This window comes from Mastomys coucha, unplaced genomic scaffold (assembly GCF_008632895.1).
Source record: "Mastomys coucha isolate ucsf_1 unplaced genomic scaffold, UCSF_Mcou_1 pScaffold21, whole genome shotgun sequence".
Lineage (NCBI taxonomy): Eukaryota > Metazoa > Chordata > Mammalia > Rodentia > Muridae > Mastomys > Mastomys coucha.
In genome coordinates, this window is record NW_022196904.1 from 114,623,750 (window position 1) to 114,639,094 (window position 15,345).

At 47.3% G+C, this 15,345-nt stretch overlaps 1 protein-coding gene across 3 annotated transcripts in view; it reads left to right on the forward strand.

The window, feature by feature from the left end:
• Il21r (interleukin 21 receptor) overlaps nt 1-15,345 on the forward strand; it is a 30,246-nt gene that overhangs the window by 9,254 nt on the left and 5,647 nt on the right. For 2 of the 3 annotated variants that reach the window (XM_031388220.1, XM_031388221.1), the window contains exons 2-5: nt 6,072-6,200; nt 10,249-10,313; nt 12,566-12,668; nt 14,402-14,601. In XM_031388220.1, coding sequence (XP_031244080.1) covers nt 10,265-10,313; nt 12,566-12,668; nt 14,402-14,601 — 352 coding nt within the window. In that variant the 5' untranslated portion in view covers nt 6,072-6,200; nt 10,249-10,264. The remainder of the gene's footprint in view (nt 1-6,071; nt 6,201-10,248; nt 10,314-12,565; nt 12,669-14,401; nt 14,602-15,345) is intronic. The other variant, XM_031388219.1, reaches the window with a different exon arrangement.

Here is a 15,345-nt window from a genome sequence, read left to right on the forward strand (position 1 = left end):
AAAAAAAAAAAAAAAAAAAAGTGTGATAATAAGCAGAGTTCCAGGCTTGGGGTTCAGTGTATATGTGTGTGTGTCTCTGTATGTGTGTGTGTCTGTGTAACTCTGTGTCTTTGTGTATGTATATCTCTATGTGTCTCTGTGTATGTTTGTGTGTGTATATCTCTGTGTATGTGAGTGTATCTATGTGTATCTGTGTGTGTTTGTGTGTGTACATTTCTGTGTGTGTCTGTGTGTCTGTATGTATCTGTGTGTCTGTGTGTATCTCTGTGTGTGTCTGTATGTATTGTTTGCGTGTGTATATCTCTCTGTGTGTCTATGTGTGTGTGTGTCTGTGTACGTGGTTGTGTATGTATATCTCTGTGTGTGTCTATGTGTGTGAGTGTGTCTATCTGTGTCTGTGTGTGTTGGGCATCCATTCATGGAGGCCAAAGATCACCCTTGGTTTCTTCTTCAACCTCTTTCCACTTTATGTTTTAAGAACTGACCACGGAACTCCTTGGTTTGGCTAGACTGGCTGGCTGACTAGTGGGCTCCACAGATCCTCCTGTCTCAGCCTCCCCAGCCTGGGGGCATGCATTGCCTCACACAGCTTCTCCATGGGGGTTGGGTTTCAATGCAAGTCCCGGTGCTTGGGCAGCAGACACTGTACTGACCAAGCTGTCTACCATCCCTCTGCTGTCACCATCTTAAGTCAACACAATGCTGTTCCAGACAGACAGGGCAAGCAGTAGAGTTCTAGCCCTCCTCCACGCTGGCCGCAACGTTCTAGATCATTCAAACTGCAATGCCCTACTTCTCCTTTGCAGTCTGCTCCCTGTTTCTGAGACTGAGTGGAGCCAGGCAGCATCTGCATTCCTGTGTCTGTTTTATTTCACTTCTTAGCATGATGTCTTCAAGTTTCACCCACATTACAACATATGACAGGAGTTCCTTCTTTTTAAAAAGGCTGAATAGCACTCCATTTGTGCTTAGAGCACATTTTGTCTGTGAATGGACTAAGATTGCTTACACATGTTGGTCATTGTAAATTTTGGGGCAGTAAACAGGAGTGTGAAAACACATCACTGAACTGTCGCTTTAACCTATTTTGGATATATACCTGTTATTTCTAGTTTTAATTGCATTTTTCATTGTTGTATAACCCTACCAAATATAGAAAAGTTTTGCAACCTCTCTACATCATCACCAATATGTGTCACTTTATTCTGTTTTAGACAGTGGTCATTGTGTCTAGTGTAAGGTAACTCCTTATGGGAGCTTCAATTTTGATTTCCTGATGATCAGTGATACTGAGATGCCTCCTTGTGCTTGCTGGCCATTGTAAGCTCCTTTGGAGAAAAGGCACTAGTCCGTTTTAACATGGGGTCGTTCGGGATGCAGTTACTGAGTTGCAGTGTTCTTTTTTATATTTGGGTCCTAGGCGCTTGCCTGCCATCTGGTTGCGCGAGCATCTCTCTCTAGCTGCTTGAAGTTGGTCTGGTTTCATTTTGGCCGCCTGTGCTCTCTCCTAGGGCATCTATAGTTTTAGGTCTCCAGCCATCTTGAGTTCATTCCTGAGTGTGGTTAAGATAGGAGACCAACCTAATCCTGACACATGAGGCTATGCCTCTCCCCAGGGTCATTTCTTTGATTATCTTCTTTGTTTGCCCCAGGGTGGCCTCTTACTCTGTAGCCCAGGATGACCTGCTATTCCTGGTGCTCCTGAGTCCACCTCCAAAATGTCGGGATTACATTCATGTGCATTGCTTCTTGAAGTTCTACCTCCAAAATGTCGGGATTACATTCATGTGCATTGCTTCTTGAAGTTCTGTCCTTCCACGCTGGTGGTCTGGGTGACCTCATAGATTATTCGATCATCTCCTGCGGGCTTGTTTGAGGGATCTCTATTCTTTGCCATTGCACTCCACATTTATAATTATCCCACTACCAATTATAATTGTGGTTTAATTTTTTCAAAGATTTATTTACTTTTATTTTATGTGTATGGGTGTTTGCCTGAATGTATGTAGGTGCATGAGAGTGGGGTGTCTGTGGAATCCAGAAGAGGACATAGGATCCTATGTGACTAGAGTCACAGAGAGTTGTGAGACCCCATGAGGGTGCTGGAAACCGAACTCTGGTCCTGTGAAGAACAGGCAGTGCTCTTCACCTCTGAGCTATCTCTCCAGCCCATTGATCACTGTAATTTAAAGTATGTTTTGAATCCAAGAAAGACTCCAGCTTTGATTCCTCTTCTCTGTATTGTCGGTTATTCATGATCCTTCAAGATCCCAGATGAATTCTAGGATGGATTTTTCTATTTCTACAAGAAGCACTATTGGCGTTTTGGTAGAAATTATTTAACTTTATAGTTACTCTGGGCAATATTGATATCTTAACAATATTGCCTTTCATCCCATGAAGGGATATCTTTTTATTTATTTCTGACTTTCTTAATTTCTTTCGATAATATGCTTCATTTCTCTGAGTAAAGTGTTTTATTGTTTTGATGCTATTATAAGTAGCATTGTCTTATTTGTTTTATGTTACGGTTTTTATCATTTTTAATTATGTACAGGCCTGTGTCTGCACATGGATAGGTGCACATGAGCAAGGAGTGTGAGGGGTCAGAGGTATTGAGTCCCCTGGAGCTGCAGGTGGTTGTGAGCCCTCTGGTGTGAGTGCTGAGAATGTAAGGTCCTCTGGGAAGGTAGTAAATGCCCGTAGCCACTGAGCCGTCTCTCCAGCCCTTTAATTTCCCATTTGACCATTGTTTATGGATATAAAATACAGCCAATATTTATTGTCTTAGTATTTATTGTCTTCAATCTTACAGGATTCTTATCTTCAATCTACCTTTTTTCAGTGTGGAATCTTCAGGATTTTCTACATATTATCTGCAAACAGAGATAACCTTCTTTCTTTCTTTTTATGTGCCCCTTATTTCTCCTCTTGCCTCACTGTCCTGGCTGAGACTTCCAGTTGAACAGAAGTGGCAATCGAGAGTCCTTGCCTTGTTTCCGATCTCAGAGTGAGCGTGTTTGCTTGACTGTGGGCTTTCATGTGTGCCTTTATTATGTTGTGATGAGCTCTATTGGTGGCATGTCTTGGACCTTTCATGTGTGCCTTTATCATGTTGTGATGAGCTCTATTGGTGGCATGTCTTGGACCTTTCTAGGCCCAAGTCTTTCTACTGTTCCAGACACTTACTTTTCTAATCTTCATGAGGCTTTTGTTGCTACCTTGCTGTGTTGAATAGAACTGTTATCTTAATAGATGTTCTTGGATTTTTTTCCAATCTTCAGGGTGAACATGTTCAATATTTGAATTGGACGTGTTGGCACACCTCTGTAATCTCAGCACTCGAGAGGCTGAGGCAGGGGGTTTGGGAGCTTGAGGCCATTTTAGGAATGTAGCAAGATTCTAACTCAAGAAAAAAATAGGCTGAGTAATTTGGCCATTAAGGACACTGCTTGCTGTGCATACTGTTTGTGTGTGTGCCCTTATCAAAGTAAAGAACGTTCCTCTGTTCTAAAATTCCTACAGTCAAGGAATTTTATTTTTTTGATGAGCTCTCAAAATCATGAATGGATATTTCAATCCATTAAATACATTTTCTGCACCTATTAAATAGTCAGATAAAAATTTCCTTTCTTCTGTAAATGGCATAAAATAGACGGCCAAACCTATCTCTTGTATTGACATAAATGACGTGAAGACAGCATTAGCCACTTTTGTATCATTATAACTGAATGTGAGCTTTCTGTTAGGACCTTTGCATTTCATTCGTGTAAAAGATGGACTCTCTTTTCCTGTCTATGGTTGACATCATGGTTGGTTTACCTCCCAGGCTAACTCATTTGCAGTTAATGGAAGTACTCATGTGTTTGGGATTAAGTCTGGGAAAACAAGTGTCTTGTTATTTTTGTCTTTTTGATTTTTGGTTTCATCTATTCTTGTTCTTTTTTCCCTTTTTATATACTCCACTCTTGAACATGGATGTTACTCTCAGAGGCTGGCGGTGAATGCCTGTCATCCAAGCTGCACAGGGCTTGGGCCATCCTGGGCTAAATAACAATACCTCCCATCTTTTAAAAAATACTGCTTTATGTTTCCTGGGCTGTCGAGATGGCTCAGCGGGGAAGAGCACTGACTGCTCTTCCAAAGGTCCTGAGTTCAAATCCCAGCACCCACATGGTGGCTTACCACCATCCATGAGGTGGTAATGAGATCTGACACCCTCTTTTGGTGTGTCTGAGAACAGCTACAGTGTACTTACATAGAATACATAGAGCAAAACAAAAACAACAACAAAAAATACTGCTTTATGTTTCCTATTATCTTGTTTGTTGTTCCTTTATCAAATGTTGTACTTCTCTGAGAGTCCTTAAAGGAATATTTTGTTAGATATAAAATTATACATTTAAATTTAAAATTTTCAGCCTTTAAGGCTTTTATTCTATTGCTTCCTATCGTCTTTATTTCTGTGAAAGTCAGTTGTCGCCATATTATGCCCTCTTTGAAGGTAAATAATTTTTTCCTTTGCAGTACTTTCAATGTCCCTTTGTCTTTAATTTATTATTATTATTATTATTATTATTACTATTATATAAAGGGGTTTTCTGTGTACCCCTGTCCTGGAACTCACTCTGTAGACCAGGCTGGCCTTGAACTCAGACATCTGTCTGCCTCTGCCCCCTGAGTGCTGGGATTAAAGGTGTGTGGTACCTTTAATCTTTGTCTTTAATTTTAAATATAATTTTCTAGCGATCTAACAGGAACAATTTATTGGGGAAAGGCTTATTTGGGCTTGCAAGTGCAGAGGCATCAGTCCATCATGATGGTGAGGGTCCCAAGGTACAGAGTAGTTCTGGCATGGTGGCCAGGAAGCAGAGGAAAGGGACAGAGAATGCAGGTTGGGGACAGGGCAAGGGGCTTCCTCTGATATAACCCTCTTATCTGACTCCCTCCATGCCACCTCCTACTCTGTACTGTGTAGCAACAATGCCTCATACAATGCCTCATATCCTAAACCCATGGGTGTGGGGGGGTGGGTCTCAGTAGCTCAGAACCTCAGGACCCCATTGCCTCTGCAAACACCACACAGCTCCCCACAGGCATACTTTCTACCGTGTTCATTAATCGGATCAGGTTGACAGTTAAGGTTATCCTTGGCTACATAGTGAGTCCTGTTTCAAAAATAGCTAACTAAATAAAAGTTTCCTCTAAAAGGGACAAATTAATGTGTATAGTGGCAATTCTGCCTATGAAAGGGGTGTGGTGTGTGTGAGTGTGTGTGAGTGTGTATGTCTGAGTGTGTGTATGTATGTGTGAGTGTGTGTATGTATGTGTGTGTATGTGTGAGTGTGTGTGTGGGTGTGTATGTGTGTGTGTGTACACGCACATGCTTTAAAATGAAGTTGCAATCAATACTATAAAGGAGTTTTGTGATTATGAGGATCTGGGCTCCTGGTTCTTGAGAAGTGAGTGTGCATGGGTGGCCAGTCTTTCTTAATGCTAGAGGTGCCTTTTGCTGTTTTTTGTATATTGAAACATTTCTTCCTCTGACTGCTTTCTGCTGAGCAGCTTTCAGCTCACAAATCCCCTTCTGATGTTTCTAATCTGTTGTCAAACCCATCCCATCACTGCTTATAAATTCAGAATTTCTCTTTTAAAATAGAACAAGAATTATCCCTCCCTCCTTCCCTCCTTCCCTCCCCTTCCTTCTCTCCCTCTCTTCCCTCCCTTCCCTCAACCTCCCCTCCTGTCATCACAGCCTTCACACTTCAAGCCCAGGCTGTATAACAGAGCTACACCCTTCCTCCAAGATCTCTTTTTTATTTATTTTTCTGAGAATGGGTCTCAGTATGTCACCCTGGCTGGCCTTAAACTCACAGAGACCCATCTGCCTCTGCTTCCCTATTGCTAAGATTAGAGGTGTGTGCCACCACTCCAAGCTCCAGGAACTCCTAGGTAGGACCACTGCAGGACCATAATGTGCAGACTCTCAATCTGTGCTGGGCTGGGCTGCTGCCCCGTGCTCACCCTTGCTGGTCACGGGCTCTGGATGTAACTCCCTATCACGTTAACAGAACTCCAGGCACCGTGAATGAAGACGTGGAGCCTTAGAATGCAGCTGATGCTTTCCAGAGAGATTTTTCATTTCCTTCTAAATAGAAGCATCTGCTTGGGACAACTCATTCTAAGCTTCTCCTGTGCTGGTGAGTGTGAGTGTGAACATGGCACGGCTGGCTCTGAGAGAAGCTGCTGTCTACATTCATTCAGTCACACACCACTGTTTTCCAGACCACTTGTATCGTCACCTCTCCCTGGCCATGAATGGCAGTTCCTGTGTATCAGACTCTGAATGAGCTTTAGTTCCTAGCCAATCTGATAAAATATGCTTGGTAAGCCCGTGTGGTTTTATTTGCGTTTCTTTGCTCCCCAAGAGGTTGGGCTCTCTGGGGCCTCCATTTGCTCCCTCTAACCTTCTCCACTTCCCTGTGAAATGTGGTTAGCTGCTAGTTTGCTTTATCCCAACCCCAGCCTTAGGGCCTGATAAACACTCTGATATGTCCCCATGCAATAATGCACTCAACACTCCCAACCAACTTCAGTAAAGGCACGGATAGTAGAAAACAGAATCAGAGAGGCTAGGTAATTTGCCCAAGGACACACAGCTGGGATGTAGCAGACTTCAGGCCTTCTGCTTCCCACTGTGAAGGGTATGCAGAAGCTCTTGGAATACCTCCTACCTTTCTTATGAGCCTCATGGGTGTCCCAGGAGAGAAGTCAGGGTAAAGAGACCAGCATGACCAGAAGACCCCTTTGGGTGTCAAGACAATGTGGAAGAAGTGATGGGGACACCTTCAGCACCAACATCACTGTTCCCTTGATGCAGCAGCCCTAAGTGTGTTCTCAGATCCCAGAGCAAGAGTAGAAAAAGCCGTCAATGCAGAGCGCCAGCATCTCCATTTGGTGGTAACCCACCTCCAACACTTCTGATACCTCTGTCCCAACTTTTAAAGATAAACTGAGGGGAGCCCCAATTCCTGGAGTATCAGGAAGGTGGCATGACTGGGTTTTGTTTTGTTTTGTTTTGTTTTCTGTCAGCTGTTATATATCATGATGGTGGGCTGGCTTTTTAGCAAGCTGGTTGTGATTTGCTTAAGAAACTTTTTTTTTTCAAGGCAAGGTTTCTCTGTATAGCCCTGGCTGTCCTGGAACTCACTCTGTAGACCAGGCTGGCCTCGAACTCAGAAATCCGCCTGCCTCTGCCTCCCAAGTGCTGGGATTAAAGGCGTGCGCCACCACTGTCCGGCTGCTTAAGAAACTTTTATGTGGGCCCATGAGATGGTTTAGTAAGTAGAGATTCTTAGCTGGATGACCTGAGTCAATATCTGGGATCCACACAATGGAGGGAGAGAACCAACTCTTGCAGGTTGTCATCTGACCTCCTTATACATGCTGTGGCGCACGTGTGTGCGCGCACACACACACACACAGACACACACAGAGTGTAATTAAAACAGGAACATGTAACATCTACCCTGTGCCTACTGTTGCGGGTGATTATAAGCACCAAGTTAATTTCCCAAAGGCTCTGACAGAATGGTACCTTTAGCTTTGGTACTTACAAGGCAGACTGTAGGCAGCCTGTGGGGCATTTTATTGATTAATGATTGATGTGGGAGGGCCCAGCCTACCATGGGTAGTTGTCACCCCTGGGCAAATGATCCTAGGTTATAAAAGAAAGTAGGCTGGGTAAGCCATGAGGGAGCAAGCCAGTAAGTAACACCCCTCCATGGCCTCTGCATTAGCCTCTGCTTCCAAGTTCCTGCCCTAACTTTGTTCAGTGATGGAGTGTGACCCGAGAGGTAAACTGAAATAAACCCTTTCTCTTCAAGTTGCTTTTGGTCATGGTGTTTATCACAGCATTAGAAAGCAAAGGAGAACAGCAGGAGTGGGTGTGGCTTACCCCTGACACCTGGCTCTCCACTGGCTGCTCTTAGCTCTGAGGTTCAGGGGTAGAATGGATTCCGTTTCAGAGATGGCAACTGAGGCTTGTTCCTATATTTAAGGGGGGCCTGGATGAAGGAAGTAGGTCTTTGGGGGTGGGCCTTTGAGGGTGATACCCACCCTGTTTTTCCCGCCTTGCTCCCTGCTTTGTGGGCCATCGAGATAGGAACTACCTCTACCAAGCACCCGTATGACCACTCCACCACACCTTCCTGTTGGGACAGACTGAGCCCCTTGAAACCATGAGCCAAGGTACATCTCTAAGAGACAACAGAGGTGTCTGCAGGTTTCTGATAGGTGCCCAGAAAAGATCAATATCAGGAATCTAGAGATGAGGCCAGGCTGTCTGCCACTTGCTTCCCTGAACTTATGTCTTGCCCTATCTTGTCACTGTGGCAGGGCACAATGGGACAAGCCAAGCCTGGCTCCCTGCCTCGTCTGTGAACCATACAGAGGGACTGCATTTAAGGAGCACGCCTTGAGGAAGGCTGCCAATACAGGCAGGCAGAGCAGCTAATGTCTGCCTGAGGCTTGTGCAGAGCTGTGTGGTATGGAGCATAGAGCAGAGGCTCTTGACAAAGGATAGAAGGATTTCTACTTTCCCTCTGGCTGGGATGCGACACAGAGTTCTGCTCTGCTGGGGCTTCTGTCTCGGGTGTGACCCCTTTAAGGGGAGCAGGCTTGGAGCAAGTCTCCTAAGGTCAGAGCTCACCTCTTCACAGTGTAGTATCAGGGGCAGGGGCGGGGGCTTTGCTCAGTCTGATGCTGCGGCAAAGCAGCCAACACTGGGAAATGAGAAGGACAGTTATACAGCTGAAGGTCTGGCGTCTTGGGAGCACAAGGGTGTGTGCACCATCCCAGCATGATGGAGAGCGGTCCAGGGAGGCACAGCTGATGCACCAGCTTGGATCTCTCTTCCTTCCGTTCCTCCCATGTCCTCCTTCCTGCTTGCCTTTCTGCTTCAGTGCTGGGAGCAGAAACCAGGGGCTCACATATGTTTAGGCAAATGCTGGAACACTGAGTTCCGTTCCCGCCATGATCTATTTAAAACTCACTAATGCCGTCACAGGCTCCGCCCTCGTGACCTCAGCTAATCCTGATTCCCTCCATTCTATTAAAGTATGGTCTGGGTGTTAGGTTTCTAACACACAAAGTTTGGGCGAGGGGGCGACCCAAACCATACCACAGGGCTTGTGAGGCTGGGCCACCCAAGACCAGTGTTACTCAAAGCAAGTTGAACTGATATTTTCCATAATGTTTTATTCTAATACTTATGTTATGGTAATGACTATAATTACAAAAGTTATAAGGCTGAAGCAGGAAGTTCAGAAGGTCATGATCAGTCTTGGTTACATAGTTAAGACTCTGTCTCAAGAAGACAGGGGTGGGAAGGGGGAAAACACACCCCTGTGGAAAAAGTGTACAACCACGAATGTTAATTTTTAGAATGGGGTTGGAATAAGATTAAACATTTATAGAAAAATATCAAATAAGTAATTTTGAAAGTGAAGCATTTTGGAAGCCCCTTGGGCACACTGCACTTGCTGTTCTATTCCAGAACCTTCTGGACTCTGTTCTAGCTCAGTCAGCCCTGCACAGGCTGTGTACCAGAGCCAATGCCCAGCTCTCTCTGCACACAATTTGCTTGAATTGTCACAAAGCTCTAGATAGGCCTCCATTGCTTTATAAGGTCCAGAGATAGCAAGAGGTTGGTCTGGAACCATGCAGCAGGCCATATGCTTCTTTGATGATGGTCTGGTAGGCTACTCAATGCTGCTAGATTTGAGGAAACCCCAGATGAAATGTAGTCTTATTGTGAGGTCTGGAACCTCACCCATGACCTGACCCATGCATGAGCCACCTTCCTTCAAGGCCCTAGTCCTCGGCCCATACTGGATGAGCTGGCCTGAATGAGGCTCCTGAGCAGGTGGTCTCCCTGAGCTAGCATTCCTATAGGCAAAGGGCAGGAGGGGCCTGGTGTTGTCCACCTGTTACCCTTCTGCCCACAGTATCATTACCCCCTTGATTCCTCAAGGGGCCTTGTCCATCTCAGCCAGTCAGGGGCTCTCAGCAACTTTGTGTGGTGCTCTGGCTTTCCCTAGTGTGCCACTGTAAGCTATTCAACAGGGGTCTTCTTTGTGAGATTTGGGCTAATTCTTTTGATGTGGCAGGGACTGACTCTGGGTGGGGAGGCCACTCAGTACATTGTCCCAGCTGGTTCACCACATATACCACACACTTTTCTTGCAGGTCTGGGACACACAGCATGCCACGGGGCCTGGCTGCTCCCTTACTCCTGCTGATTCTCCATGGAGGTAAGTCCTCAGCACCATGACTGCAGGACGGATGGGGACCATCTCCTCCCACAAAGCTCAGTAGGGCCTACATGATGTTGTAGGCTCCTGGTCATAGCTGCTGGCCAACAACCTATAATCCACAGCCTCTGTCTATTTGACACTAAAGCTAAGTGCCTCGTTTCCAAAGAGCTCCAGTAAACAGAAAGGCTCTCCACCACCACGGGAAGGAAGTTCTGCCCTTGATTTAACCTCCATTCCACTTTGTGCAAGACTCTCACTTAGGTCATGAACCCTCGTGAGTTGGAGGAGAAGGGAGGTTGAGACAGAGAAGCTGGAGGAGAAGGGAGGTAGAGATAGAGAAGCCAGAATTCTGTCGGCAGTCCCTGAGGAAAGGCATCAGAACTGCAGGCCAAGAATCCTGTTTAGGGCATTCTCCCCAAAGCCAAGGGTCCAGGAGTGCTCTCCATCAAGAGCCAGGAGATGAGAGGCTGTCCAGGCTGCCCAGGGTGAGGGGAACTTGACTCTGCAGGCTCAGCAACATTTGCTCTGGGTTTTACCGAAATATCCAGTACTTTAGTTCCCATAGGAAACAGGCATGACTCTTGATTTCCCTTTTTGTTTGTGACACCCTGCCTGCTCTGGAAACCCCTAACATTCCTGCATCGGGGAGAGGGGGTTGGGGGCTGGATATCAGGCACTTGTCACTGAGACTAGAAGGTCATCTCCTGCTCCTCCTGTGGAGCCTGGCTGTGTTGCCATCAGTGGAGAGAAAGAGGTCCAGGGAGAACACAGACCCTGTGGCTACCCTGTGTGTGGCTGCCTGACTCTTAGGTCTGCCTCCGTCCCATGGCACAAAGACAAAATATAAGGAGCAGATCATGGGCAGAGTGATGGCTTTGGTGATGTGTTTGCCATTCCATCCTCAGGACCCATGGAAGGGACCCGGTGCAGCTGAGCATATCTGCTATTTTTGCATTGGCGGGTAGAGGCAGATCCCAGGGGCATGCTGGCCAGGATGCTTAGCTCAATCAGTGAGCTCCAGGCTGGGCAAGAGAGCCTATCTCAACAAACAAGGTTGAGAAAGACTGAGAAAGACCCCTGTCTCCAAACTGCATGTGTACGTACATGTGCAGGAGCCCACACACAGGATCAAATGTCTATCTTTTGCAGTCCCAGAGCTGGGTGCTCAGTGCAGGGAACTCTACTGCCAGCAAAGTTCAGCATGTAGCTCCAGTGTGGTGCTGATCCTCTTGTTTTCATGGTGGGAGGCAGGATGTGGGCAGAAATAAGCCTGGTCCCTCCAGCCACTCATAACACCACTAGAGCCCCTTAGGAGCTTGGCCTGAGGACTCTGTTGCTTTGTAGGCCCCACCTCCTCACATGCTCTGTGGCCTGAGCATTTGATGGGGCACATACATTCTAATTTTACCAGGGCCCCAGGTACCTACCTGTAGTGCCACTGTTAGTTCGTTCATCATTCATTCATTCATTCATTCATTTTTGAGACAAGGTTTTGGTATATGGTTATAAGCCTCCTGCCTCAGCTTGCTGCTATATCAATTCTATGTTTTTATTTCATTATTAGTCAGATACTTTCCCTTGCCCTTTGAGACAGGATCTGGTTGTGTAGCCCAAGCAGGTCTTAAACTAGGAATCCACCTGCTTCTGTTTCCCAAATGCTTGGGAAAGCAAATGGGCCCCATGCCTGCTGTGCCTGTCATTTGCAAAGGAAACAAATGGCTGGGGTGTGGGGGAGAGGGTGAGGGAGAAGGTAGGGGTGAGGTTGGGGAGAGGGAGGGGGAGGAGAAGGAGGAGGGGGAAAGGTGGGGAGAAGGTGGGGGAGAGGTGGCTCTTCCAGCCCAGCGCCATCTTGGCAGCCATGCTGTCATCGGCAGTGGCACAATTAATTTTTCTGCAAACTGCTGAAGTCTTCCCTAACCCCTCCCCCTCCCAGATGAGGCTACGAGCTCATGAGCCTGTGCCACTCGCCCTGACCTGGGGGATTTATCTGTTCTCTGCCTGTAGCGGGTTCAGAGTGTCTTATCCTATGAGAAACAGTGGCCTTGGAACCAAATATGGGCCTAGTTTCACATTAGAAAAACCTCATCACCAAGACTAGTCTTGAAATGCTGGAACTCACAGAAAGAATTCTAGGTGTCAAGAGTCCCTGTGTCCCAGGCTTTTATCCCAAGCCTGTCCCCAGCCTCACAACCTGCCAAGGCTTTTTTACTGGGTCTCCCCCAACAAGGGCCTCTCTGTTATCCCTCCAGCTTGGAGCTGCCTGGACATCACCTGTTACACTGACTACCTCTGGACCATCACCTGTGTCCTGGGGACACGGAGCCCCAACCCCAGCATACTCAGTCTCACCTGGTGAGTAACCATGCCTCCAACCCCTGAGGAGCTCCTCAGAGAGGATGACAGGATGTGGAGGGGCTGCCTACTGAGCCCTGGGCTGAGCTAACCTGCTGCATGCTCAGCAGGAAGCTGAGCTACAAGCAAGGGCCTGCCCCTTCCACCAGCAATGTCAGTCACCGAAGACTGTGAGCTGTGAGCCAGGTTCCCCACCTTACGGATGACCAGGCTCACAGGACTTACTTGGAACACACAAAAGGGAGGCTGTAGTCTGTCTTGCTTTCCCTCATAGACCTTCCTGGGTTGGCAGCCCTGGGATGGCCAGTTCCCAGTGACCTCCTAAGCACATGAGTAGGCGCTGTGTCCTCACCATGAATAATCTTGAAATTATTGCTACTATGATCCAGCCAAGGACACTAAAGGTCAGTGAGGTTTAGCCACTGGCCAAGATTCCCATAGCCAGTGTGCTCGCCATCCCACACACTGTTTTACGATAGAGACCACTTGTCCTTCGGGTGTTCATCCCCTTGAAACAAAGTTTTGCCAGATGTGCTATAGGGGCTGAGACCAAAACAAGACTTGATACTGCAGGGTGGAGAGTCAGGGATGCTCAGCTGGGCTGGCCGGGTACCCATGGCAGCATGCACAGCACGTGCAAAGGTCATGGGGGAGCAAACGCTGTGAGTGTCAGCTCTTGCTTTCAGCGCCGCCTGACTGTGACCTAAGCAGAGTAAGCCAGAAGGAGGGAAAATAGGAGACATAGATGCCTGTGGCTGTGCAGGAGCTGTCTGTGCTACATGAGGAAGGGCAGCTGGTGGCAGGGAGCTTCGAAGGCCCCTCTGGCTGCTACACTGAGGGTTGGAGTTCAGAGATAGTGGAGGAGGGGGCAATACCTTCAGATAGCCATTACAGGTGCTCGAGGCCGGAGGCTTGCTTGATTGTCCAGCAAGGTTTGCGTTATAGAAAATTCAAGCTGGGCAGTGGTGGCGCATGCCTTTAATCCCAGCACTTGGGAGGCAGAGGCAGGCGGATTTCTGAGTTCGAGGCCAGCCTGGTCTACAGAGTGAGTTCCAGGACAGCCAGGGCTATACAGAGAAACCCTGTTTCAAAAAACCAAAAAACAACAACAAAAAAAAAAAAACAGAAAATTCAGTGAAGGACTAAGTTAGGTGGCAGATTGGTCCTGGAGGGTGGGTGGTCATGTTCAGGAAGGAAGAAAATATACATCTGTGGAGTTCTATATGTACTCTAAAACCCATCCTTTTTTGCCCCGTGAGACTTAAAGAGTCAAAGCATTTCCCATTGCCCCACATGACCAGAGCCCTGGAAGATCTGTCAGAGCAGAGAACTAAGCTCTATGCCCCTCTAAGCACAGAGCTGTGGGTGTTCAGTGGTGGAGGGAGGAAAGGAGGGAGAACCTGCCAGAGACCTGCCGGAGGCTTCCTATTTCTCAGCGGTCTACTCATTGTGACTGACAGGGACAGGTTTAGCCCACATTCCCAAAGCTGAGAGCTGCTGCCCTGGGCAAGACAGTGAGCATCTGGTCCTCTAATGTATGTGAGCTGTGTCTGGCTGGACTCAGAGCATGCTGGATGTCGTAGGGAGGGGACTGTCCCTGGGAGAAGGGCTGCTTGGACCATGACCCTCAGCCGTACCTCCAGGTCTTCTCAACTCATGCTTTGAATTACTGTCCTGCCCTGGGTACTGAGCTCCACTGTCCCCAGCCATGACTATCTACTCTGTCCCCGAAGGCAAGATGAATATGGGGAACTTCAGGATCAAGAGACCTCCTGCAGCCTGCACAGGTCTGGCCACAACAGCACACATGTATGGTACACGTGCCATATGCGCTTGTCTCAGTTCCTGTCCGATGAAGTTTTCATTGTCAATGTGATGGACCAGTCTAGCAACAGCTCCCAAGAGTGTGGCAGCTTTGTCCTGGCTGAGAGCAGTGAGTACCATGAGCCCGAAGTGGAGGGAGACCTCAGAGCAAGCTCTCCTCACTCCGCCAAAATCTACTGTCTTTGGTGTGTCCTTTTGAGATGCATGGCTTTTAGCTTGGGTGTGATGTTTTGATATGGGATTTGGGCTAAAGGCCCACGAGGGACATTAGAGGCTTGGAAAGGTGTATGTGGGGCAGGACCCCACTCAGCCCTCCCTTTCTGCCTGACCCTGAACAAGGTTTACCTTGGAAAGACTCTTTATACATGACCCCCTAGGATTTTGCTCCTAGCACGAGTCAGCTAACATGGAATCTTCACAGCTAGATGGGAAGGGCCTAAAGTTAGGAAGGCCACAGGCTGGACCTAGCTGTAGCTGTCCATAGAACTGAGGCTGGGCAAGGAGGGATCTGGGGCAGGCAGCAACTTTGGTGCGTGGCAGCATGTGTGTCTGTATACACATATACACACATGGATATTATATGTTTATATGTATGCATCTCTGTGTAGTATGGCACCCCTTCTTTAGGAGAAAAGTTGAAAGCAACAGAATCCAGTGGGCACCTTGCTTAGGAAGTTTCTGCATTAGGCACTGATATTAAACCTTAAGAAATTTCCCTCAGTCATCTGGATTTCCAGCTTTTGCTGTTTCGCTTTTCTCTTTCTTTTCTACCAAGAAAGGACAGAGGATCTTGGTCTGTATGCCTGTCCCCAGCTGGACAGGGCTGGACTGGGCTGGACTGGGCTGGGCTGGA